Raw genomic sequence first — 27,628 nt, 5'->3', positions numbered from 1 at the left:
AGTGGGGGATCAAAAATCATAGGCTACATTGCAAGCTTTTCAAACTAAAATGTATCGTACCTGTATTGTGTCAGAGCCCATGTATCTAGATACTGTACGCAATGAATCGTCTTGAAAGGGAAAGATGCACATCCCTAATTATCTTGTTCAAACGACACATTTTTTATTTTGTCTAATTAGGCCTCATTTGTTGAAGCACCAGTTGTGCTTGTCAGGCTAGGCATGCTAGGCTAATATGAGGTGAGGATCAGCTAGACGAGCCGGACAAACTACTCTCTTCGATGAAAGTCCAAGCACTCTCCCAGTGTTTCCCCAGTTTAAGAATCGAGACATTTGCGCATCTCCAGTCAGAACCGAACCTGCCCAAACGTTTTCCCCTGGTGCATTTTCCAGCTGGCATTTGCATTGCCTTCATTGTTGTTTTCCTTACTAATTATTACTTTGGACATGTGTTTGTTACTATCAAAGTACAGTACCAGTCAAAAGTTTGGACACACCTACTCATTCAAGGGTTTTTCAAAATGTTTACTATTTTCTACATTGTAAAATAATAGTGAAGACATCAAAACTATGAAATAACACACATGGCATCATGAAGTGACCAAAAAAGTGTCAAAAATCAAAATATGAGGTAGTCACCTGTAATGCATTTCAATTAACAGGTGTGCCTTGTTAAAAGTTAATTTGTGCAATTTCTTACGCGTTTGAGCCAATCAGTTGTGTTGTGACAAGGTAGGGGTGGTATACAGAAGATAGCACTATTTGGTAAAAGACCAAGTCCATATTATGGCAAGAACAGCTCAAATAAGCAAATAGAAACGACAGTCTAGCATTACAGTCTAGCATTACTTTAAGACAGTCAATACGGAAAATTTGAAAGTTTCTTCAAGTGCAGTCACAAAACCATCAAGCGCTATGATGAAACTGGCTCTCATGAGGACCACCACAGGATCCAGAGTTACCTCTGCTGCAGAGGATAAGTTCAATAGTTCCCAGCCTCCGAAATTGCAGCCCAAATAAATGCTTCACAGAGTTCAAGTAACACACACATCTCAACATCAACTGTTCAGAGGTAACTGCGTGAATCAGGCCTTCATGGTCGAATTGCCGCAAAGAAACCACTACTAAAGTACACCAATAAGAAGAAAAGACTTGCCTGGGCCAAGAAACACGAGCAATGGACATTAGACCGGTGGAATATTTTGATTTTTCTATTCCAAAAACGAAAATGCATTTCTTACTGTAGCCGATGTACTATAGGCCTAAGGGTTTCCGTTAGGAAGATATGGCACTGTACAACGTGTTTCTATTCCAAGAAAACGAAAATGCATCTGTTACTGTAGCTGTTTTAGCATAACTTACTTATTGGCATAAAGGCCTACAGTGGTTCATCCTTTAAAAGTTGCAGCGTACTTATGCGCAGCATAAATGGTGCCGCAGAATTCTATGGCACGTTATTTAAGTGTGAGCCACTGGTACCAGTAATGCTAGTTTGACCACCAAAGGGCATCTTTGAGAAGTATTTGATAGCCTTCAATAGTGGCTGTACTAGAGAATTGAAAACCTTTTTTTGTAAGAGCATAGTATATGGGGACTGATTTTAATACATTTTGCTAACTGAAAATATGGCACTGTACAATGTGACGGTCGGCAGTAGGTTACAGTACTTGGCTATTTATCTAAAGAATCCCCGTGTTGTACGGGCATGCGGGAGACCGGGGTTCAATTCCCCGACGGGGAGGAAGGAGCAGCCTGTCCTTGTAAATAAGAATTTGTTCTTAACTGACTTGCCTAGTCAAATAAAGATTACACTAAGAGCATAATATTTCTACACCATAATTGTAGTCTAACCAATACCCAAACGGAGATTCAGTCAAAATTAAAATCTCATTGATTTTACATGCTTGTCTCAGAGCAGCGCAAAATGGTGCTAAAAAAGTTGTAGTTTATTGCTTCAAATCCTATTGCTTCTAACTTCAACATGCTCTTTAAATAAACAAGATCTACACCACTTTTAACAGCACATTACTCAACACTAGTGAGACTCATGTCGCCTATGGTAGGCCTACAGTATATCAAAAACTATGATGTGACTCTCCGCCAATAATTACATATAGAGAAATGGAGGATTCTAAATTAAAACCAAAAGCCGCCTCATGGGTCTCCTGGTGGCGGCCGGCATGGGTATCTGTAGCAACGCATTTTGCATTGTGATGCGGTGACTTAGACAGCTGCGCCACTGAGGAGGCCCCATCCACAAAGTATCAAAATACAGAGAGGTGTTGGTAAAGGTATATTGTCCTGCTAATAGCCCATAATGGGCTATTATAATACTGTACATAGTGTCCAGGTCAGGATAACCAAAACATTTCTTTATTAAAGACTATCAGAAAGAATGTTGGTACTTATTTATTTTGATCCAAATCCATGAATGAGTGAGTCACTCAGCTTTATGTAGGTGCAGGCTATATGACTGTGCCATCAACTTGATTATATATAACAATATTTTGGAGGTTATTTCATTAAAAAAGTGAGCGATTGTAATCTGAATATAGGTCAAAATAATATTTGTAAAGTCCAAAACATTTATTTCTGTTTTTAGAGGGAGAGAAATGCTGGGCCAATTGTGCGCCGCCCTATGGAACTCCCAATCACGGTCGGATGTGATAGAAAATAATACTTTTTGTGGTATTATTTGTTTTGTCTTTTCTGGTGGATTAAACTGAAATTGCAACCAATCACGGACCGTTGTGATACAGCCAACCTAACTTAGAAATATATTTGACGATAGAATTCTCCCCCTACCCTCCTTCTAGGCAAGTCAACTGTCCAGCTACCTGCTAATAGCTATAATGGCGCTGTACAACATGACCGTGTGTGTTTGAAAGAGTCTTTTCCAGTAAGCAACATTTTGTTTACCTTCATTAGACAACTTTGTTCCAATATTTCTGTAATTCAGTGATTTTTATTCCCATAGTAATTCGTTATGGATCCATAACTAAATAAACATCAGCATTTTGAAAGAGTCTTTTTATCATAATTTTATTAACGAAAGCATAAAGATGCCATTATTAGTAACATTGTTTTAATTTGAACGTGCAGACTGGCACTAAGAACAGCGGGAACGTTTCCCTAGTCAGTGACATTATTAGTGCAATGCCCCTTAAAGTGATGCTCTGTGCTACCCCGTGTGGCAGGGTGGGGGTCCACCCCCCGTCCCCCATGGGCTAGGTCCGTCTTCTGTGCGGCCCATCCCGTGCCCCCTGCCCTTGTGCCTTGAACCTTGCGCTCTTTCAGTGGATACAGCTGGAGAACTGCGAGGTAATCCCATTGTGCGCCACTCGGGAGCCATGACCAATATGACCAATATATATTGTCTTGCTAATAACAGGGTTGATAATATATCTGTGAGATATCCAAAATATTGTTATTTTTTTAACCTGTTAGGGCTAGGGGGCAGCATTTGCACGTCTGGATAAAAAAAATGTACCCGATTTAATCTGGTTACTAATCCTACCCAGTAACTAGAATATGCATATACTTATTATATATGGATAGAAAACACTCTAAAGTTTCTAAAACTGTTTGAATGGTGTCTGTGAGTATAACAGAACTCATTTGGCAGGCAAAACCCTGAGACATTTTCTGACAGGAAGTGGATACCTGATGTGTTGTATTGACTTTAAACCTATCCCATTGAAAAACACAGGGGCTGAGGAATATTTTGGCACTTCCTATTGCTTCCACTAGATGTCACCAGCCTTTACAAAGTGTTTTGAGTCTTCTGGAGGGAGATCTGACCGAACAAGAGCCATGGAACGATGATGTCCCATTAGACACCTGGCGCACGAGTTCATGTTGGGTACCCTCGTTCCAATACGTTATAAAAGAGTATGCATTCGTCCACCTTGAATATTATTCATGTTCTGGTTAAAAAGGCCCTAATGATTTATGCTATACAACGTTTGACATGTTTGAACGAACGTAAATATATTTTTTCCCCTCGTTCATGACGAGAAGTCCGGCTGGCTTAGATCATGTGCTAACAAGACGGAGATTTTTGGACATAAATGATGAGCTTTTTTGAACAAAACTACATTCGTTATGGACCTGTGATACCTGGAAGTGACATCTGATGAAGAGAATCAAAGGTAATGGATTATTTACATAGTATTTTCGATTTTAGATCTCCCCAACATGACGTCTAGTCTGTATCGCAACGCGTATTTTTCTGGGCGCAGTGCTCAGATTATTGCAAAGTGTGATTTCCCAGTAAGGTTATTTTTAAATCTGGCAAGTTGATTGCGTTCAAGAGATGTAAATCTATAATTCTTTAAATGACAATATAATATTTTACCAATGTTTTCTAATTTTAATTATTTAATTTGTGACGCTGACTTGACTGCCGGTTATTGGAGGGAAACGATTTCCTCAACATCAATGCCATAGTAAAACGCTGTTTTTGGATATAAATATGAACTTGATAGAACTAAAAATGCATGCATTGTCTAACATAATGTCCTAGGAGTGTCATCTGATGGAGATTGTAAAAGGTTAGTGCATCATTTTAGCTGGTTTTATGGTTTTGGTGACCCTGTCTTTGACTTGACAAAACATTACACACAACTCTTGTAAATGTACTGTCCTAACATACTCTAAATTTATGCTTTCGCCGTAAAACCTTTTTGAAATCGTAAAACGTGGTTAGATTAAGGAGATGTTTATCTTTCAAATGGTGTAAAATAGTTGTATTTTTGAAAAATTTGAATTTTGACATTTATTTGGATTCAAATTTGCCGCTCTTGAAATGCACCTGCTGTTGATGGAGTGCACCACGGGTGGCACGCTAGCGTCCCACCTAGCCCATAGAGGTTAAACAAAGCGATTATTATTATTATTAATTTAGAATTATTGAAAAGCCCCTTGGATATCCTGTAGTACTGTAGCCAACTTCCGACCAGTCACGTTGTACAGCACCTGAGCGGTGCAACGGTCTAAGACACTGCAAACTGTGTTGCTACAGATGCTGGTTTGATACCCGTGCCAGCCTCGACTGGGAGACCTATGAGATGACTGTAGCTATTTGGTTTCTCAACATATCTTCTGACGAAGAGGATCGTGACAGAACTACCCACCTTAAAAGGACCAAGCAGCGGCAGAAATCTGGTGAGGACCGGGGAACACGGCTGGTAAGGGAGCCCGAGAGGCAGTCCCAATATTTTCTTTTTGGGGTGGGCACAAGGGTAGTTTGGCTGGGCGAGGATGGAGCCCCAGGCCAGCTCCCGTACCCTTTTTGGGCAGAGACCTACTGGACAGGTCCCGTGCTTTGGGGTGATGGGTGCTGTGGTGAGGCCGGGTATTTTCAGGCCGGTACGCGCAGTACCAGCGCCCCGCATGTGCCAGGGGAAAGTGGGCATCCAGCCAGTAGGGGTGATGCCAGTCCTGCGCTCGAGACCGCCAGTGCGCCTCTACGGTCCAGTGTTTCCCGCTACACGCACTAGCCTTGAGGTGCGTGTCTCCAGGCTAGCATGTCCAGTACAAGCCCCACACATCAGGCTTCTAGTGCGTAGCCCAGCCTCGCCAGTCTGGAGCTGCCAGAGCCGCCCGCCAGTCTGGAGCCGCCAGAGCCGCCTGCCAGTCTGGAGCCGCCCGCCAGTCTGGAGCCGCCAGAGCAGCCCACCAGTCTGGAGCCGCCAGAGCCGCCCGCCAGTCTGAAGCCGCCAGAGCCGCCCGCCAGTCTGGAGCCGCCGGAGCCGCCCGCCAGTCTGGAGCCGCCAGAGCCGCCCGCCAGTCTGGAGCCGCCAGAGCCGCCCGCCAGTCTGGAGCCACCCGCCAGTCTGGAGCCGCCGGCCAGTCTGGAGCCGCCAGAGCCGCGCGCCAGTCTGGAGCCGCCAGAGCCGCCCGCCAGTCTGGAGCAGCCAGGGTCGCCCGCCAGCCGGGCGCAGTCAGGGTCGCCTACCAGTCCTCCGACGCGGCCAGGGGCGCCACCTAAGTGGGCGACGCCGAGGGTGGAGCGGAGTCCACGTCCCGCACCTGAGCCGCCTCCAATATAGATGGGTTGGGGAGGGGGGGTGTAGCACAGGTGCCGTCGTTGACGGCAGCCACCCTCCCTTCCCTCCCTTTAGTTTAGGGGGATTTTCTGTTTGTTTTGGGGGATTACTGGGTTTTGTGTAAGGTGCATCCGGGGTCTGCACCTTTGTGGTGGGGGGGGGGGGGGTACTGTCACGTCCTGACCAGTATAGAGGATTATTTGTTATTGTAGTTTGGTCAGGACGTGGCAGAGGGTAGTTAGTTTATGTATTCCGGTGTTTTGGGTTTCTTTTCTATGTTTGTGTTTCTATGAGTTTTCTATCTGTTCTGTTTCTATGTTAGTTAATTGGGGTATGGACTCTCAATTGAAGGCAGGTGTTTTCTAGTAGCCTTTGATTGGGAGTCCTATATATTAGGGTATGTTTGGTCTTGTTGTTTGTGGGTAGTTGTGTTAACACTGCTATGATTTTGTAAGTAGCCTGTTAGCCTGTCTGGAGTCGTTCGTGTTTATTGTTTTCTGTGTATACTTTGCTCTAAAATATTAAAAAGATGAGTATCCACATTCCTGCTGCAGTTTGGTCAATTCAACACGGCAAAAATTACGACAATTCTTGAATATGGGGTGAGACATTCTTACTAATTTGTAAATAAAGCCAGTTTGTTATTTAGAATTATTTATTTCTGTTTTTAGAGGCTGAGAAATTAAAAGCACACCGTGCCTATTTTTGGAAAATCGTCAGTCCATATGTGAAGTGTAATTCCCCCATCGTATTTACCCAAGTTCTCACTTAACTCCAGGACCACCAACAGTTTTTTTTTGTTGTTGCTTGATGTAGGACTCTAGTGCCAGAGAAGAGAGGCTCAGACTGAAAACACCTCCATTCATTTACTAAAAGATAGTCAATTTGTGCCACAGTTTAGACTACCGATAGATCAGCGTTCTAACTCCCCCTTGTGATAGTGTGGTGCAATGACAGAATGCCACCATCTACCACTAACGGCCGCAAAATAAGCTCAAAACTTTTAAAGGAACAACTGCTGTACATGATTCCATGTGTTATTTCATAGTTTACATGTCTTCACTATTATTCTACAATGTAGAAAATAGTACAAATAAAGAAAAACCCTTGAATGAGTAGGTGTGTCCAAACTTTTGACTGGTACTGTAAGTGGCTTATTACGTTATTGTTATAGTTTCTGTATATTGTGTTATGTTGTTTCTACTGTAGCACACTATGTACAGTATGTATGGAGCATAATGTATTCTGTGTGTTTTACTTTATAATTGCGGACACATGAGATACTACTTTCATGTATGTTGTTATACTCAATTGTGCTTATGCAGCTACATTCTTCAATTGGCTCTGTAAAACAATACTAATGGAGTCAGATAAGTACTACCTTGTGTGGTATCCTTTGAAGCTGCCCTGCTCCCTTGTAGAGTAGTAGTAGTTTTATTAGCGGGAACAAAAATTGCAATTTCATTATAAATATGCATAACCCATACAGTGCCTTCAGAAAGTATTCACACCCCTTGACTTTTTCCACATTTCATTGTGTTACAGACGGGATTTAAAATTGATAAAATTGAGATTTGTTTGTCATTGGCCTAAACACAATACCCCATAATGTCAAAGCAGAATTATGTTTTCAGAAATGTTTACAAATTAATTGAAAATGAAAAGCTAAAATGTCTTGAGTCAATAAGTATTCAGCCCCTTTGTTATGGCAAGCCTAAATAATTTCACGAGTAAAAATGTGCTTAAAGAAAAAACCAATCATTCCTTTAATTTACAGTGTTAAATAGCACTAATATGTGAGAACAATATTTTTTATGAAAAAACAAACATTTTATGGATATATTTATGGTTGGTAGCAACATGGAAATTGTTGTGGAAATCTGTTGCAGCTCAAGTCAACAAAAATCCACAATGCAATGTTCTCACTATGGGCTGGCTGGCCAGCTAGCTAGCAAACGTAGCTACACACAATAACAAAGACAATATCAGCATGTAAAGCAGCTAATTAGTTGTAAAATCGCCTAAACAAACTGCACTATCAATTTAGGAGTCTACAATCTCACCATGTTCAACCAGCAGATCGATGTGCCTAACATTTGCAATGACTACTGGAAATGTTTCACAATGATGTCATTAGGCAGAGCAGGCAACAGATGGCACCCAGACAGCATAGTTGGGGACAGATATGCAGGGACAGACTGGCAGAGACAGGGAGTCTCAGGTAAGTTTGTTGAGTCTTTGTTTGGCAACATTATGAAAGGTTCTCCATTTTTTGACTTGTAAAATAGGAACATAATTGGAAAATGCCATGGATACCCCCACTCTCAACTTAAACTGGTGACTGAACTAAGATTTGTTAAAGGCAATGGTATTGCTGTTGTGATTAGTTGTGTAGTTTTGGGTACCGGTAGTTAGGAGTACGGCAAACACCTTATTTCTTTGATTCCTCAATATACATTTACCATATTACAATGTAGGCTATGTGTTACAGCACTACTTTTGGTGTCCCCCTCAGGAATTGCTCTTGAGAAAATGTCATGTAATTGTCCCCTCCAAAGTTGATATCAGATTTTCGCCCCTGCATACGAAGTAGCTATGTTGAGCGTAAAAGTGATTTTGAAGCAGATCCTATGCGCTAGATTTAGAGTTATTTGCCAACTTTAGTTGTGAATGATACAAACCTTCCAATTTCTTAGAAATCAAAACAAGTATGAGCTGCATGATGCAACTATTGGCTATTGATGATTTGAAAAAGTTGCAAAAAAAGCTTGTGCTCTTTTCCTTGCCTCAGGCTGCACAGCTGTTCTCTCATCAAGTGATCATATCTTCACCCATCACACTATTCTCAATTGAATCTTTACTAATATGTCAAATTAGTTTGGATTTAGAATGGCCCATTATCAATGGGCAGGAACAGTGGGCAGGAACAGGAGCAGGGGAAAAATACATGTAATCTGTATGCACTCAAATAGCGAATGGAGGCCGGTCCATGATGCCCGAAAGGCTACTTCGATTTTATAGCTGAGCTGTGCTTAATACGAGCAGCGTCTAAATAAATATAAGAACACTTATTTCACTCCATGCATCAACCACTGTTTGAGGAGATTGCGCTCGCTGTGCGACAGGTGATATTCCACCCAAACTCTGTATACCATGGCCTCTCCAACCCTAACCCTGGAGCTACCCAGTGCTTAATTTGGGAAACCAAGTGAAATCTGTTCGGGAACATCGTTAGTAACTTGTTTCCGTAACAAAATACATTTCACTAAACAGTTGACAGCCCTTCTGCACTCTCGAGAAAGGAATAAAGGGGAGAGAGATGGAAATATGGTGGTGAGAAATTCTGTATAGCTAAAGGTAATGTGCCACCCAATTAATTATGAAAATATATTTAAAAAAATCCCTATTACTAGGCTACTCAAAATCTAATACAAATTCACTATATTTATCGGCTACCTGTAAGCCGGCCTGCACAATCAATGAACCATCAGCATCGCCTAGGACTCTCCCCGAATCAGGGATAGACATTTTGCATAAGGTAACCAGTCCACCCAGTATACATAATAATACAGTCCACACTCAAAGGCGATTACTAAAATGTGTTTAATTTTGGATGATGCACCGAAGACATTTTAAATCAGTTTTGTTTTATGTTTTTCTGCTATGGGTAATATGCAGTAGCCTATGTTTTGGATAACTGCACAATCAGAATTTTAAATCGGGGGTTCGGTCTTGGGCTCAGTTTCAACCTGCTCTTGAACTTCTTTCTTCAAATTGATCATCAATGTGAGGTGAGTTTTTAAAGGACCATACTATTCTGATGATAAGTATTAAATGTGATTTTCTATTGAATTTGCATTGATGTCAGAGTGGTTAGAGGGACGATAGAGCCCTGAGTAACAGACCATTAGCGGCCTGATGATCGTTAGCAAGTTGGGTACTACTGTAACGCCCTGGCCATAGAGAGGGGTTTTTTGTTCTTTATTTTGGTTAGGCCAGGGTGTTACATTGGGTGGGCGTTCTATGTTCTGTGTCTATGTGTTTGTATTTCTTTGTTTTGGGCCGTGTGTGGCTCCCAAATCAGGCACAGCTGATGTTCGTTGCTGTTGATTGGGAGTCACACATAAGTGCATGTCTTTCCGTTGGGGTTTTGTGGGTAATTGTTTCTGTTCAGTGTGTTAGCTGTCAGTACTGTTTAGCTGTCGGTTGTTTCTTGTTTTGTAGTTATATAGTGTTCTTTCTGAATTAAATTATGAACACTAACTCCGCTGCACCTTGGTCTTCTTCCGACGACAGGCGTTACAACTACCAAAGCATGTCCAGAGCGCATAACAGGAGATTACCGTGACTCATGACTGCCGGTGAAGCGGTAATATGGTCAGCCCTACATGCAACTCAATATTAGGAAGGTGTTCCTAATGTTTTGTACACTCAGTGTATATATAAAATACAGGAAAATCACATTGACTGCACTGGCTCTTTAGAACTTTTCTAGTTCATCTATAGATGGTTGAAAAGATCGACGTGTTATGCTCGATCCGCTCAGTTTCCCACCACAAAACAACAGAAAATGGCCCATATGAGTAGAACCAGCTCACCTGTTTTTACACTATGATTTGACTATTAGATGTTCAATGTTTCTTAAAAAAATATATATATATGAAAAAAAGGAAGGCTTCACCCTATTAAAACAAGAGTTCAGTTACCGTAACAGGGTTGACCTTAAAATGAGGAACAGGTTGTTTGTTTTTTTACCTTAAAAATGAATCACTAATCACAGGAAATAAATACTTACCTTCAGAAATGACTTTGTCAAAGCTACAAAATAACTAGGGCTTTACAACAGGGATCAAAACTGTGACCAAAACACTCACATTTGCGACCCTTTGACTTGGCAGTGCAATTTTGATTTATGATTTATTCAAATTGTATTGTGCAATTGACCAAAAATGTACCATATGAAAGTATCTGTCTGTCCCTGTTTCACTGTCGGCTGCTGTGTGAGCAAGCCACTCTCTCGCCCTACTGTGCGCATGGAGGAGTGGGCATTCTAATAAGCACAACCAAATGACCGTTGCTCAAAATACAATTGCGGGAAAAATACAGATTTAAAAAAAACTACTGTTGTTCTAGTTACAGAGAGGAGAGTCACAGCTTTCTGGGAGTATATCATTTATTTCTCTCAATACTGAGTTCATGGCACCACTTTACCACCGGAGTAGTCGTTTCTATGTGGTCTATATTAAAAGGCATTTCATTTACTATAATATGCTTATACAATTCAATATTTGTGCCCAATTTCTACTTGCAGCAGTTTTTTTTATCTCAATGTCAAATCATTCTGTGTAACAATTTAATATGATTGTTTTCAATCAAAATGGTCAAAAAGAAACAGAAAAAGCTTCTTAGCAAGAGCAATTTCTCAAGCAAGAATTTTGCTTGGACTGTCTGGGAGTGGTCTGAGTGGGGAAAACGTAAAACTAGCTGTTATTGGCAGAGGTTTGGAACGGTCTTTCTTATTGGTCTATTCACTAATTTACCACCTAGCGATGTCACCAGGCAGGCCAAAACTCCATCCCACCAAAACAGGCTGAAGTTTCAAGTTTCACATTAAAAGAGCATTATCATAATTTTCACAATTTCACAGTATTATTTCAACCTCATATTTTGGAATTATATATAAAACACAGGAAAATCATGTTTTTGATTGTACTGGGCCTTTTAAATATCAAAGGGACGCAAAAGGCACTCATTTCGTGGAATGACCCACATGATATGTCCTCTCCTGAACCACAGGTATGGCTCAAAGACAGCCAATGCATATATATATTTTTGATATTTTTGATATTTTTTGGAGCTTACGGCACCTGGTATTCCCAGGCGGTCTATCGTCCCGGTACTAACCAGGCCCGACCTTGAAGTGGCGTGTTCAGGGTGGTATGGCTCATCTCTGCAACTCCTCAATTGGCTCGGGAGAGGCAAAGGTCGAGTCACGCGTCCTCCGAAACATGACCCGCCTGGCCGCCTACGTCTTATCACACTGCTCGCTTAACCCGGATGTCAGCCGCACCAATGTGTCAGAGGAAACACTGTTCGACTAACGACCGGAGTCAGCTTGCAGGCTCCCGGCTCAGTTGCAAGGAGTCACTGGAGCACGATGAGCCAAGGAAAGCCCCACCGGCCTAACCCTCCCCTACCCCAGACGGCCAATTGTGCACTGTCCTATGGAACTCGCTGTCACGGCCAGATGTGACACAGCTTGGGATCGAACCCTAGACTGTAGTGGTGCCTCAGCACTGCAGTGCAGTTCTTTTGACCTCTGCGCCACCCAGGAGCACAAGAATGCATACATATCATGAGGGATGCAAATCATGCAAACGTCGTCAGGCTCAACAAGAAAACAGATTTGGTAATCCATCTTGAGTGCATGTGCTCTGATCATATTCCCAGCCCTGCTTAGGAACTGGAACAAGAAAGCAGAGCGCTCCAGTGACTCCATTGCTACAGAGCTACACTCACTGCTTTCAGGGCTTGAAGGGGGCTGACTGTGCACTCTGTCCTGCACCTGGCTATGTTGACTGCTGAGTTGGACAATCACCAGGATAACTCTCTTTCTTTCTTTCTCTCTCCCTCCCTCTCCCCCTCCATCTCTCTTTCAAACAATCCCTCCTTGTATAAATCAAGGCAACAACTTTCCCTTTAAGGCAAAATCTCCAGCCTCGTGCTTCTTCTGCGCCAGACTTGACCCCTGTCTTACTGTCTGACATTCTCCGATCGACAGTCAATAGTTTCAGGTCAGCGATAGCGAGCATCATAAGGTCTCTCTTCTTCCTGCCAATAACATACGGAGGGAGCTTTATCCTATTTCCTCTGTGGAGGAGCTCAGTTCCTCAGAGAGCAGTGAGTGGGGTTTAATTGAGGAGTGTGTGTGTTTTAATCCTGCTCTGGGCCAGTAGAGGGGGGGTCTCAGTAGAGAGACTGTATAGCATGAGACCCCTGCTGAATAGAAAGAGCATTAGCCTCTCCGACTCCGAGAGAGGGAAAAAAAAGAGCCTTTCATTGGCCCCTTAGCCCCGCCAACAGGTTGTTTACTGCAGCCTCGGCCAATGACAAGACATTGTATTCCATAACAACGTCAAACGTTCACGTCAACATTCGGCCACAATGAACAAAGCCTTGGCTCACAGTAGCAGTATCATCATGTGCTTGTCATTTCCTAAATATGATCCAAATATGTAAAGTGCCTGCATACCCTCGTAAACCTGGTCATGATATTCACAGACAGCCAACAATAAAAACAAAAACGAAGAAACAAGCGTGACATTCACAGAAAAATCTATAGGCTAAGAGCTCGATGTGCTGCTCCAGCTGAACAGTGAACACATGAAGAATTGATTCAGACTTACCCCCAACACCCCAGAGTACTTCAGCTGTGCTTGAGGTGACCAGACAGACAACATACAGAGCTAACACAGGGAAAGTGGAGTGTGTAGAGAGAGGGAAAAAGTTAGTGTGGAGAGTAGGAGGAAAATAAGAGAGGGGTGATTAGAAAGAGGGAGAGTGGAGAAGTTGTGAGTAATGCAGAAAGAGGGGACAAGGCAGGAAGTTGAGTTCAGCCCTATTAGGAGTCTCTGAGGAACACGTTGTCTTTTAAACATGGTCAGCCTTAGTCCCAGACACAGCCATGCTAAGACCTAACAGCACCCAGGAATAGTTGTAGGTCTGTCTAAAACTCATACACAGCAGCTGCTGCTGCAATGAATCAACCCTCTCTCCTTCAATGTTATACAAAGAGAGAGAAAAAAAATTGAATTGAGAACCTGCCTCAATTGGAAGTAAATAAGAAGTTGAAATGTTCCACATAATATTATTCATCCTACTGACCCAAGATGGCCTGTAAACATCTGTGATAACATTCTGAGCAAATAATGAATGACGCTCATCTATATTATCTGTTTATAGCCTATATATACTGCTCAAAAAAATAAAGGGAACACTAAAATAACACTTCCTAGATCTGAATGAATGAAATAATGTTATTAAATACTTTTTTCTTTACATAGTTGAATGTGCTGACAACAAAATGTGGAAGGACCACCAGAGGGCAGGCTGGGCTCATAGATAGTAGCCCAACAAGGCATGTGAGACAAGGTAACCAGAGTCAATTAAGCACAGCTGACGGTACTAATGAGATATTCTCTTTCCCCTACAAGAGAGAGGATGGAACCAGCAAAAAGGGAGAATGGCTACGGAGAGAGAGGTGCTATCCAAGAAGATTCATTAAGACGGTGACGAATATGTGATTGTTGTTATAATTTGAAGATAACCGTAATGTGATCCTGTGTCATCTAAAGAAGACGTATGTTGTTCCTTTGGAGATTCTCATTGACTGTGTTGGAGTGTTTGTAGTGTCAGAAATCCCTCAATAGAGAACTGTGTTGAATCAAGAAAACCTACTCTGGACTCGTTTATTCCACCTTTCCACTTTAGAGTGACACCAAATGACTTGGTCCGCTCGCATTGGTGGAGAATGTGGGCAACTAGGTGGACAAGTGACACAAGGATAAGTGAGTAAATCAAGATTCTTCCAGTAGACAGAGGAACCATTCAAGAACGATGGACAACGCTCTACTACAACAGTTGATCACGGCACAGCAGACAACCATAGAACTCCTGCAACGACAGCTGAGTGGGCGAGAAGAACCTAGAGTGAAGCCAAGAGCGGCTGCTCACGCCATCTTACCTCGTCTCTCCAAGGACGATGATATCGAGGCCTTCCTCATGACCTTCGAAAGGACGGCCACCTTGGAAGAGTGGCCGCCCACAGAATGGGCGAGCGCATTAGCACCTCTTTTGACCAGGGTGGCCCAGGAAGCCTATTTTGACCTGGATTCCCACGAAGCTGCGGACTATGGGCGACTAAAAACCGAGATCCTGTCCCGGTACCAGCTGACTGCCAGAGATAGAGCTGTAAAGTTCCATCAGTGGACCTATATGACTGACCAACCCGTCCGTGCCCAGATCTTCGCTCTAATACGACTGATGAAACAGTGGCTGGAACCCGGAAAGGGAGTAGGACATGTAATTGAGACCCTCGTTGTGGACAAGATATTGAGGGAATTACCCAGTGACTTAAAAAGGGTTGTGGGTCAAACCAACCCGTTGTCAGCCGACGACATAGCCCAGGCGGTGGAAACATACCGATCTACAGGGGAGTTGTTAAAAGGGGACAAGAAGGAACGGAAGGATTCTGCAAATCCCGTACCACGACTCGCCCCGGCACGTCCGCCACCGAAACCTCCAAACCCCCTCCGGAGGTGGGAGAAGTCATCCCCCACACAGCAGGGTCGGTGTTTTAAATGTCAGTCTCCAGATCATTATGCCTCACAATGTCCTAGCAAGGACGAGTCCATGGTCACGGAGTCATCGATGCCCATCCCCACGCATCCCGGTTCGAGAGGGCATGATCAACACTGTTGGTTAACAGAAATAGCCCCAGCCCCAGAGATTCCGGTTCGAGTAGAAGGACAAGATGTGGTTGCCATTCTCGACTCGGGAAGTATGGTTACGTTAGTAGAGGAGCAGATGGTGACCTCAGCAACACTGCTACCAGACAAAGTAGCCGTGTCCTGTATCCATGGAGACACCCACTATTACCCCACCGTGAATCTGTCTATTCTCACTCCGAAAGGAAGGTGTACAGTCAGGGCAGGAAAAGTACCCCAGCTGAAGGTGCCATTATTGATAGGGAGAGACTGTCCTCTATATAAAGAGCTGCGGCAGATGACGTTATGCATGGGAAGAAGGGGGACAGGAAAGAAAAAATAAATAAAATCCAAGCCCGAGGTAGTAGTCCTACAAGGAGACGTAGCCTCGTCCTTGTCCTCTGGAGCAGAGGAAGAAATAGAGACCCAACGTTTACGACAGATATTCCAGGAAACCACCGATGAAGACACCTGCGAAGGGTTATACACGACGCAGGAAGGAAGGAGCAACCAGGCGCTAAGAGATATATTTGAAGCCCCATCCGAGGAGGGAACCTGGAAGGGATTCTCCTCGGTCACCCCTGGAGGGGATGGGGAACAACCTCCACACCCCTCTACCGAGGTTGACCTGCCCCAGGAATTAAAGGGACAGTTCGGCACCTCGCAGCATAGAGACCCAGACCTAAGGGAGGCCATGAGGAAGGTGAAGGTGATCGACGGGAGGAACGTCGACGGATCAGGTGAGCCCCCTCTTCCTTACTATGCAATCAGGCGGGGTCTCTTATATTGGTCGTGCAACGAAGGGGGAAATCCAGGAATTACTAATGGTGCCTAGACCATACAGGGATACAGTCCTACAGTTAGCCCATTCCCACGTCCTAGGAGGACACCTGGCACGGGACAAGACTATCGACAGAATCATGCAGAGATTCTATTGGCCCTGTGTCACCCGTGATGTGGCCAGGTATTGTAGGACGTGTGATCAATGTCAGCGTACAGCTCCACGGCCACACCTACGTAACCCTTTGATTCCTCTCCCCATCATAGAGACTCCCTTTGAACGCATAGCTATGGACCTCGTGGGACCCCTCCCAAAATCTGCCAGAGGACACGAGTACATCCTAGTGGTCGTAGATTACGCTACCAAGTTCCCAGAGGCCATACCCCTGCGTAACATGTCGTCCAAGGGAATTGCCAAGGAATTGTTCATGATGTTCTCTCGGGTAGGCCTTCCCAAGACGATCCTAACCGATCAGGGAACCCCGTTCATGTCCCGGTTGATGAAGGACTTGTGTCGGTTATATCAGGTTCAACAGATACGTACAAGCATATTCCACCCTCAAACAGATGGGTTGTGCGAACGCTTGAACAAAACGATTAAAAGCATGTTGAGAAGAGTGGTGTCCAGAGACGGGAAAAACTGGGACATGCTTCTCCCACACTTAATGTTTGCCCTGCGAGAAGTACCCCAGGCGTCCACTGGATTCTCCCCGTTTGAATTGCTCTCACGGCAGACCCTGTCGAGGGATCCTCGACTTAGCCAAGGAGACCTGGGAGACCCAACCATGTCCCTTCCGATCCACAATAGAACATGTTACCCTGATGAGAGACCGCCTGTCGGCAGTGTGGCCCATAGTAAAGGAGCATATGGAGAAGGCGCAAAGGACCCAAGGCTGGGCCTACGATAAGTCCGCGACATCCCGTGAGTTCTCCGTGGGAGAGAAAGTGATGGTGCTCGTGCCCACAGTTGAACACCGCTTGCTGGCACAGTGGAGGGGGCCCTACGAGGTAATGAAAAGGGTCTCACCGGTCAATTACCTCATCAAACAACCTGACAGGAGGAAGAAGGTCCAACTCTATCACATAAACCTGTTGAAGAAGTACCATGGAAGAGAGGAGGAGGTGGCTTTGATGGCCATGGAGGGCCAAGGAAAAGAGGAGGTTCTACCACAGGTGCGCCATGGCCAAACTCTCTTGCCGGAACAGTCGAGACAGCTAGACAAGCTGATTATTCACTTCGGCCGGGTATTCTCTCCGTTCCCAGGACAAACAGATGTCTTGTTCCACCATATCCACACTGAACCCGGCAAGAAGGTGCATATCCGTCCTTACAGGATTCCTGAGGCCCGCCGAGTCATCGCCAAGAACGAGGTAAGGGAGATGCTGAGGATGGGTGTGATCGAGCCATCGACGAGTGAGTGGTCCAGTCCCATAGTCCTGGTCCCCAAACCCGATGGTAGTATGAGACTCTGCAACGACTTTAGGAGCGTGAATGCAATCTCTACATTCGACGCATATCCCATGCCCCGCGTGGATGAACTCTTGGAGCGCTTAGGAAAGGCCAAGTTCATCACCACCCTGGATTTGACGAAGGGATATTGGCAAGTGCCGGTGGCTCCAGAGGACCGCCCAAAGACCGCCTTCGCCACACCGGAGGGGCTTTTTCAGTATGTGAGGATGCCCTTCGGACTGCATGGTGCTGCTGCAACTTTCCAACGCCTCATGGATGCCATTCTACGGCCCCATCAAGAGTACGCAGCGGCGTACATAGACGATGTGGTCATCCACAGCGAGGACTGGGATAGTCACCTCCTACGACTACGGGCGGTGCTCATGAGTCTGGAAGCCACAGGGTTGACGGCCAATCCAAAAAAATGCTGCCTGGGTCTGTCCGAAGCGGAATACCTGGGGTACACCGTGGGGAATGGGAAAATACGCCCACAGGCAGAGAAGACCAGGGCAATTCGGGACTGGCCTCGACCCCAGACCAAGCGGGACGTTCGGGCCTTCTTAGGGATAACGGGATATTATCGCCGTTTTATCCCTGGATATGCAACCATTGCCAACCCCTCACAAACCTCATCAAGAAAAACTTGCCAAACCGGGTAGAGTGGAAAGATGAGGCGGAGGAGGCCTTTCAATTGCTAAAAGAGGGCCTGTGTTCTGATCCCGTCCTACAGGCTCCGGACTTCTCACAAGAGTTCATTGTACAGGTAGACGCCTCGGATACGGGGCTCGGGGCCGTACTAGCTCAGGGTGAAGGCGAAGCAGAGAGGCCGATTCTCTTTATAAGTAGAAAGCTCAGCGATCGGGAACAGAGATATGCTACCGTAGAGAAAGAGGCCCTAGCCATTAAGTGGGCCCTCGATTATCTCCGGTACTACCTACTGGGTCGGAGGTTTGCATTAGTTACGGACCATGCGCCCCTCACGTGGATGGCTGGTAAGAGAAACAATAACAACCGAATAGCCAGATGGTTTCTTGCTTTACAACCGTTCTCTTTCCATGTCATCCACAGGGCCGGATCGAGGAACGGGAATGCAGACGCGCTGTCCCGACGCGACCAAGACGGTGCGTCTGGCGTCCCGACCCTCCGGTCCGGTCCTGAGGGGGGAGGTATGTGGAAGGACCACCAGAGGGCAGGCTGGGCTCATAGATAGTAGCCCAACAAGGCATGTGAGACAAGGTAACCAGAGTCAATTAAGCACAGCTGACGGTACTAATGAGATATTCTCTTTCCCCTACAAGAGAGAGGATGGAACCAGCAAAAAGGGAGAATGGCTACGGAGAGAGAGGTGCTATCCAAGAAGATTCATTAAGACGGTGACGAATATGTGATTGTTGTTATAATTTGAAGATAACCGTAATGTGATCCTGTGTCATCTAAAGAAGACGTATGTTGTTCCTTTGGAGATTCTCATTGACTGTGTTGGAGTGTTTGTAGTGTCAGAAATCCCTCAATAGAGAACTGTGTTGAATCAAGAAAACCTACTCTGGACTCGTTTATTCCACCTTTCCACTTTAGAGTGACACCAAATGACTTGGTCCGCTCGCAAAAATCACACAAAAATAATCAATGGAAATCCAATTTATCAACCCATGGAGGTCTGGATTTGGAGTCACACTCAAAATTAAAGTGGAAAACCACACTACAGGCTGATCCAACTTTGATGTAATGTCCTTAAAACAAGTCAAAATGAGGCTCAGTAGTGTGTGTGGCCTCCACGTGCCTGTATGACCTCCCTACAACGCCTGGGCATGCTCCTGATGAGGTGGCGGATGGTCTCCTGAGGGATCTCCTCCCAGACCTGGACTAAAGCATCCGCCAACTCCTGGACAGTCTGTGGTGCAACGTGGCGTTGGTGGATGGAGCGAGACATGATGTCCCAGATGTGCTCAATTGGATTCAGGTCTGGGGAACGGGCGGGCCATAGCATCAATGCCTTCCTCTTGCAGGAACTGCTGACACACTCCAGCCATATGAGGTCTAGCATTGTCTTGCATTAGGAGGAACCCAGGGCCAACCGCACCAGCATATGGTCTCACAAGGGGTCTGAGGATCTCATCTCGGTACCTAATGGCAGTCAGGCTACCTCTGGCGAGCACATGGAGGGCTGTGCGGCCCCCCAAAGTAATGCCACCCCACACCCTTTACTGACCCACCGCCAAACCGGTCATGCTGGAGGATGTTGCAGGCAGCAGAACGTTCTCCATGGCTTCTCCAGACTCTGTCACGTCTGTCACATGTGCTCAGTGTGAACCTGCTTTCATCTGTGAAGAGCACAGGGCGCCAGTGGCGAATTTGCCAATCTTGGTGTTCTCTGGCAAAATGCCAAACGTCCTGCACGGTGTTGGGCTGTAAGCACAACCCCCACCTGTGGACGTCGGGCCCTCATACCACCCTCATGGAGTCTGTTTCTGACCGTTTGAGCAGACACATGCACATTTGTGGCCTGCTGGAGGTCATTTTGCAGGGCTCTGGCAGTGCTCCTCCTGCTCCCCCTTGCACAAAGGCGGAGGTAGTGGTCCTGCTGCTGGGTTGTTGCCCTCCTACGGCCTCCTCCACGTCTCCTGATGTACTGGCCTGTCTCCTGGTAGCGCCTCCATGCTCTGGACACTACGCTGACAGACACAGCAAACCTTCTTGCCACAGCTCGCATTGATGTGCCATCCTGGATGAGCTGCACTACCTGAGCCACTTGTGTGGGTTGTAGACTTCATCTCATGCTACCACTAGAGTGAAAGCACCGCCAGCATTCAAAAGTGACCAAAACATCAGCCAGGAAGCATAGGAACTGAGAAGTGGTCTGTGGTCACCACCTGCAGAACCACTCTTGCTGATTGCCTATAATTTCCACCTGTTGTCTATTCCATTTGCACAACAGCATGTGAAATGTATTGTCAATCAGTGTTGCTTCCTAAGTAGACAGTTTGATTTCACAGAAGTGTGATTGACTTGGAGTTACATTGTGTTGTTTAAGTGTTCCCTTTATTTTTTTGAGCAGTATATAAATATATGTTGTTAGACAAAGGAAGATGACGATGGTTGCTAAAGATGGTTGGCGACGGTAATGGTTGTTTTATATGGTTGGCATAAATAACGACTACTTGAGATGGTTGGCAAAATTAATGGCAAAATACAGCATTTCCATAGACCCAGGTGTACTTCCTGCCACTCACCGAGACCCTTTCTGAGCACCTGTCCATGTCCAGCCAGTCCATGAGCATGTGAGCGGTGCTGCTGGGGACCTGGGCCCTCAGGGTGTCCCTCTCCTCCTCTCTGGGCTGCAGCTCCAGGGCCAGCCTCAGGTCCTCAACCAGCTGCAGCACCTGCAGGGGTCCCGCGCTGCCCGGGGAGCCCAGCTCAAACAGGCCGTTGGTGTACTCGGCTGCAGCCTTGGAGCCTGCCAGGGACAAAGGACAAAGAGTCATTATAGTGGACAAGTTAGTACATATCAGCACATATACATATCGCAGTATCAGACCTACTTAGCTCCCTACAACACGTCCAACCTACAGGAGGGTAGCTCTCCAGGAACAGGGTCTGAGAGCCCTAGGTAAGAGCAACAAGTGTACAGTGTGGAGCCTGAAAGAAGAGATTTTACGTTTGGTAGCTAATCCCAGATTACGGAGAGAGGATCAGAGCAGCAGTGTATTATCATGACATCTTAATGCTCCAATACGCTTCCTTTTTCCCTATTAGCCTACTTTACACTAGCATCAGATCGAGGCAGAACATGCAAATGCATTTCCTTTGTTTTGCCATTATGGAACTAGAGATGATGTGACCTACAGGACAGGTCAGGACAGAGGACATTTTACATTTACATTGGTAAGGCCACGGTGAAGCACTACAGCTGGTTAAGACCAGGGAATGCCTATGTGCCCTAGAGGTCTGTGGGTATCTAAAACAATACGAAAATGGCCTCACCCCTCCTATGATACTGGGGTGGGCCATGAGGTCACATGGGCCTGTGGATAGAGTTGTCACATGTTGCTGTCCCTCTAATGCCTTCACACTCAACTGGCTGACGTATCATGATATCATAATGATGTTTCTTCCTATTGTTATGTTAGCAGAAAAGTGAAGTAAAGTAAAAAAAAAATAAACATTCAAAAAATCTCGTGGCCTTGGCAGTACTAACCTGATCCCAGATCTGTTATTGTTGTCTTGCCCACTCCTATGGTCAATGTCATGACATGTAGCACAAACAGATCTGGGACTAGTCCATATCTATGTGTACAAACAGCCGTACTTTCGCTGATGAAAAAACATACAGCGAAACTATGGTACATTGAGTGCATGCTTTGGTTGGCTTGACGTTTGAGGACGATGTAGAAAAGAAAACCCTAGATTTCCCGTAAATATGCCTGTGCCTGCTTGAGGGTCAGTGGGGATACAAACAGAGAGGAACGGATTCTTTTACATCTTTTACAAATATCATAACTACGGGTATCTACAGCCAAATAGCCCTGTTTATTGTTCAACTCATATCTAGTATACTCAGCTTTATTCAGATCACAAGCCTGTTACAAAACAGTTGGTGCAATAAAACGCCTTAAACAAGTTAACAAGCCAGCTCAGTTAAACAGTAGTTGCAGTTTAGTACGTTCTTCTCTTTGTCTGAGCATAGTTTGAAGTTGGTTGAGGTTTCCAAATACTATTCAAATAACTAATTCATATCATCCTAGTATCGACTGACAATAAGTGAAAAAACATCAAGAAACAAATTATTCAACTCAAGATGATAATATTACTGTATCGCTCATCTCATTCAGATGTCCCATCAATAACCAGTAGGAGGCATATTTTCAAGCCCACCACCACTGCAGCAACTCACTACCTGAATATTATACCTTAATGTCAAGTGCCTTTCAGAGATGTTTCCCACGTATACTGTAAACGAAAAGTATTTCCTAAGTATGTTCTAATACTGAAATATAATCAGACCAGTATCTCAAAATATGATTACATTTTGATTATATTCTATTTGTAGTTCGTGACACACCAAGGCTGTATAGTAAAGTAATACACTTTACTTCTAATTGACCATATCTTACTGTGGTAATTGCAATGCGTAGTTTGTGAACGTATTGTTTTCACCTTGACAACTTGGTCAGTCAAGCATATTCACTTGACTGTTGAACCTGATTTCTTGTCATGGTGGATTGAGAGGAAAGGGGAGGACCAGTGGCATGATACTCAAATATTAGACAAGATGTATTTAGATTTACACAATAACACACACTGCTGTGATATTCCCGAACACACAGTAAGTGACTCCATGATGAATCCTGTGGTTGTCAGTGTTGCATGCTTTTCTCTCTCCACAGAGTCTGATTGTAGCGAGTTGTCTTGCTGATCCTTTCGGCAACAAACTGGCATGTTGATCTCCACACTCTAATTTGTTGACTGACTGCATTAAACATTTATCCTCTATTAGTTAAATCATGTTGGCAATAGCTGAGCTTGCTGCAGGGAATGTGACCCCGAGCCACACTCCCTACAAAGTATTGTCCCTAATTTAACAGCCACGCACACACACGCACACACACAGACACACACAGACACTCACACACACACACACACACACACACACACACACACACACACACACACACACACACACACACACACACACACACACACACACACACACACACACACACACACACACACACACACACACACACACACACACACACACACACACACACGGGTACACAGGCAGTGGCTTTCCAAAGCTTGGCAGTCGGTTAAGTAGCCGATAACAGACTCATTTTAAGCCGGCTACTTTTTCTACTTCATATATTAACCAGACTTCTTTTTATTTCAAAGTTTACATTCGCTAGTCAGAAAAGTCTATATATACAGTGGGGGAAAAAGTATTTGATCCCCTGCTGATTTTGTACGTTTGCCCACTGACAAAGAAAGGATCCGTCTATAATTTTAATGGTAGGTTTATTTGAACAGTGAGAGACAGAATAACAACAAAAATATCCAGAAAAATGCATGTCAAAAATGTTATAAATTGAGCTAAGCATTTTGAGGCCCTTCTCTTGGTAACAGAGACATCATTTGTTTCCTGCAATACTACACATTTTGTCATGGGGCTGAGAGATGCCTAGACAATATCCAAAACAACTAACAACACACTGAATTCATACAATTCCCATATTTTCAGTAATCATGTCTTTCTACTCAATACCACAACTCATTTTACCAATTTGGGAGGTAAAGTCATTTAAGTATTCAATAATTTAACTGTTTATTTCAGTTGGAAGCAAGGCAATAGAATGTACCAGAAGCCACCAAAATAGAGCTAGTCCCGGAACCCCCCAACCCGGAATTCCATGGCTGGCTACTTTTTATATCTGGCTGCTTATTCCATGTACTTACAGGAAACACTGCACACACACACACGCACACAAACACACACAAACTGTTACTGCATAGACCCTTTAAACAGGATTCATACTGTACATGCAAGAAAAAGTACGATGCCATTAAAACACACTCCTATCTTGGGAGCACATCATAGCAGAACAGACTTATCTGATTTCCACTGTAAACGAGCTAAACATCCAATCATGCTCCTTCCTTATCCTGGAGGATCTCCAACAAAGCCCTCTGAAATAACATTAAGGTCTGACATACTGTAAGCCAGTGTGGGTTCTTCATTTGAATGCTATCTCTTTCATTCATCTTCATCTTTGCAACATCAGCTGTATTTGGCAGGTTGATGTTTACTGGGATGAATCTTGTCCAGGAGACAGAGCTGAGCGATTTGCACTAGATTGGCTAACTGCAAAGTCAAAATTGGCTATATATTGTAAAAATTCATGAAAACAAAAATGTGTCTTTTGGTCTTAATTTAAGGTTAGGGCAGCAGTGGGGTTACAGTTAGGGTTAGGTTTAAAATCTTACATTGTGGCTGTGCCAGCTAGTAGCTACAGAGCTGCCTCTGTGTTTTCAGCGTGTTGGAATGAAATGCATTAGCTGGAGATTTCCATCCACACTATGAATACTGTTTTTATATGTCATTCAGGCCATCACTGCCTGCTGGGCATCTTCAGCATGAGTAGACAGGCCCTGTCCTCCATGTCTCTAAACATGAGTTATGGCGTCAAAGATTATATAAACACATCATGGTCCTCTCTGGCTCAGTTGGTAGAGCACGGCACTTGAACTACACAATTGTAGATTCGATTCCCACTGGGACCACCTATACGAAAATGTATGCACGCATGACTGAGTCGCTTTGGAGAAAAGCACCTACTAAATGGCATGTATTGTTATATTACTATTATAGTATCACGGTATGTATCATGTCAACGTTTTTTCAGACCCTGCGACTTGACCAGAAAATACTCCTGTGGGTTAGTATTCTGTTCATTGGGACTTTTGAATATATAATTGCTTTTGTTATCCCACAGAAAATACCCAGTGTAAGGGCCGTCGTCGGTGAAAGTAGGAGACCAAGGTGCAGCGGAGGATGTGTATTCATATTAAATATTTAATTAATAGAAACACTATAAACAAACACGAAAAAAGAACGACAGCCTACAGTTCTGCAAGGTACAAAAACTACACAGAAAGCACTAGACAGAAACAATCACCCACAAAAACCCAAAGGAAAAACAGGCCATGTGACTCCCAATCAGCAACAACAAACTACAGCTGTGCCTGATTGGAAGCCACACGGCCAAAATCAACGAAACAAACCAACCTAGAAAAAAGAACATAGAACGCCCACCAATGTAACACCCTGGCCTAACCAAAATAACGACCAAAAAAAACCTTTCTATGGCCAGGGCGTTACACCCAGCTAGCACATAACGTTCTGAGAACCTGGTGAGAGCGTGGTTTTCCTATGGTTATTTTGCATAGAACCTTCACATAACTTTCTGGGAATGTTGCAAGATAGTTGCTTGGCTTTGGAACATTCTCAGCACATTTAAGGAACTTCACAAAAAAACATTATTTTCTTGGTATTTCATTACTTTAACAGAATGTTCCTAAACATTCAAACATGGTTACATTTAATAAAACATGTGGTAACATTCTAGGAACATTCTCCAACCGGTTTAACATTGAGAATGTTCTCAAATAGTTCAGAGAACGTTAACATTCTTCTGTGGGAATTTCAGTACTTCCGCATTATGTTTCCTACAGGTTTTCTAATGGTTCTATTTAAAGTAATATTCTCAAATTGTTCCAAGAATTTTAAGAAACAACGTTCTTCTGTGGGAATTTCAGTACTTCAACATAACGTTTTCTGCAGGTTTACTCATGGTTCTATTTAAAGTAATATTCTCAGAACGTTCAGAGAATGTTAAGAAAGGCCAACCCACTTGGAAGCCGGCCCCACCCACTGGGGAGCCAGGCGCAGCCAATAAGAATGAGTTTTTCCCCACAAAAGGGCTTTATTACAGACAGAAATACTCCTCAGCAACCCCACTCTGCCCTCTCAGACGATCCCGCAGGTGAAGAAGCCGGATGTGGAGGTCCTGGGCTGGCGTGGTTCCACGTGGTTCTTTGCTGTTGTGAGGCCGGTTAGACGTACTTCCAAATTCTCGAAAACAACGTTGGAGGCAGCTTATGATAGTGACATTAACATTAAATTCTCTGGCAACAGCTCTGGTGGACATTCCTGCAGCCAGCATGCCAATTGCACATTCCCTAAAAACTTGAGACATCTGTTGCATTTTGTTGTGTGATAAAACTGCACATTTTAGAGTGGCCTTTTATTGTCCCCAGCACAAGGTGCACATGTGTAAGGATCATGCTGTTGAATATGCTTCTTGATATGCCACACCTGTCAGGTGGATGGATTATCTTGGCATAGGAGAAATCTTCATTAACAGGGATGTAAACAAATTTGTGCACAACATTTGAGAGAAATAAGCTTTTTGTATGTAGGAAGATCTTTTATTACAGCTCATGAAACACGGGACCAACGCTTTACATGTTGTGTTATATTTCTGTTCAGTGTAGTACATTCCGTTCTCAGCGTCAACAAAATGTTATCCTCTATCTTGTTAATGAGTGCTTGTTTCCTTTGAAATGGGGTCTGTTTGAATAGACTAAAATGAGTAGCTTTGTATGAGTTATAAAAACATAAAACATGGCATATGAATGGCGCAGTGTACTAATTGCATGGATAAAGAACAGAAGATCATACTGTCAGGTCCATAAATATTTGGACATTGACCAAGTTATTAATATTTTAGCTGTCTACCACAGCATATTGGAGTTGAAATTAAGTCATGAATATGAGCTGAAAGTGCAGACTTTCAGCTTCAATTTGAGGGTATTAACATCCAAATCGAGTGAACGGTGTAGGAATTACAGAACTTTTTATATGTGCCCCCCCCCCCCCCCTTTTTAAGGGACCAAAAGTAATTGGACAATTGGCTTCTCAGTAGTTCCATGGCCAGGTTTGTGTTATTCCCTCATTAGTTAATTTACAAGTAAGCAGATAAAAGGTCTAGAGTGGATTTCAAGTGTAGCGTTTGCATTTGGAATCTGTTGCTTTTAACCCTCAATATGAAGTCCAAAGAGCTGTCACTGCTATTGAAGCAAGCCATCAGTAGGCTGAAAAATCAAAGCAAACCCATCAGAGAGAAAACATTAAGTGTGGTCAAATCAACTATTTGGTACATTCTTAAAAAGAAAGAATGCACTGGTGAGCTCAGGAACACCAAAAGGCCCAGAAGACCACGGAAAAAAACTGTGGTGGATGACAGAAGAATTCTTTCCCTGGTGAAGAAAAACCCCTTCACAACAGTTAGCCAGATCAAGAACAGGAG

The 27,628-nt window shown here is 44.1% G+C and overlaps 1 protein-coding gene across 15 annotated transcripts in view; it reads right to left on the bottom strand.

Annotated features, from left to right (window-relative positions):
- The window catches only part of LOC106573224 (liprin-beta-2), a 128,711-nt gene that overhangs the window by 60,079 nt on the left and 41,004 nt on the right, over window positions 1–27,628 (bottom strand). For 14 of the 15 annotated variants that reach the window (XR_006759670.1, XM_045696948.1, XM_045696946.1 and 11 more), the window contains exon 3: window positions 20,996–21,219. Coding sequence is in view for 14 of the 15 variants with exons in the window: in XM_045696948.1 (XP_045552904.1) it covers window positions 20,996–21,219 (224 nt within the window). In the remaining variant the exon portion in view is untranslated. Of the gene's footprint in view, window positions 1–13,456; window positions 13,594–20,995; window positions 21,220–27,628 lie in introns of those variants that run through there. The other variant, XM_045696957.1, reaches the window with a different exon arrangement.

The sequence above is a fragment of the Salmo salar genome, chromosome ssa16 (genome assembly GCF_905237065.1).
Source record: "Salmo salar chromosome ssa16, Ssal_v3.1, whole genome shotgun sequence".
NCBI classification, from domain to species: Eukaryota; Metazoa; Chordata; class Actinopteri; order Salmoniformes; family Salmonidae; genus Salmo; species Salmo salar.
This window is presented reverse-complemented; position numbering and strand designations above follow the sequence as displayed.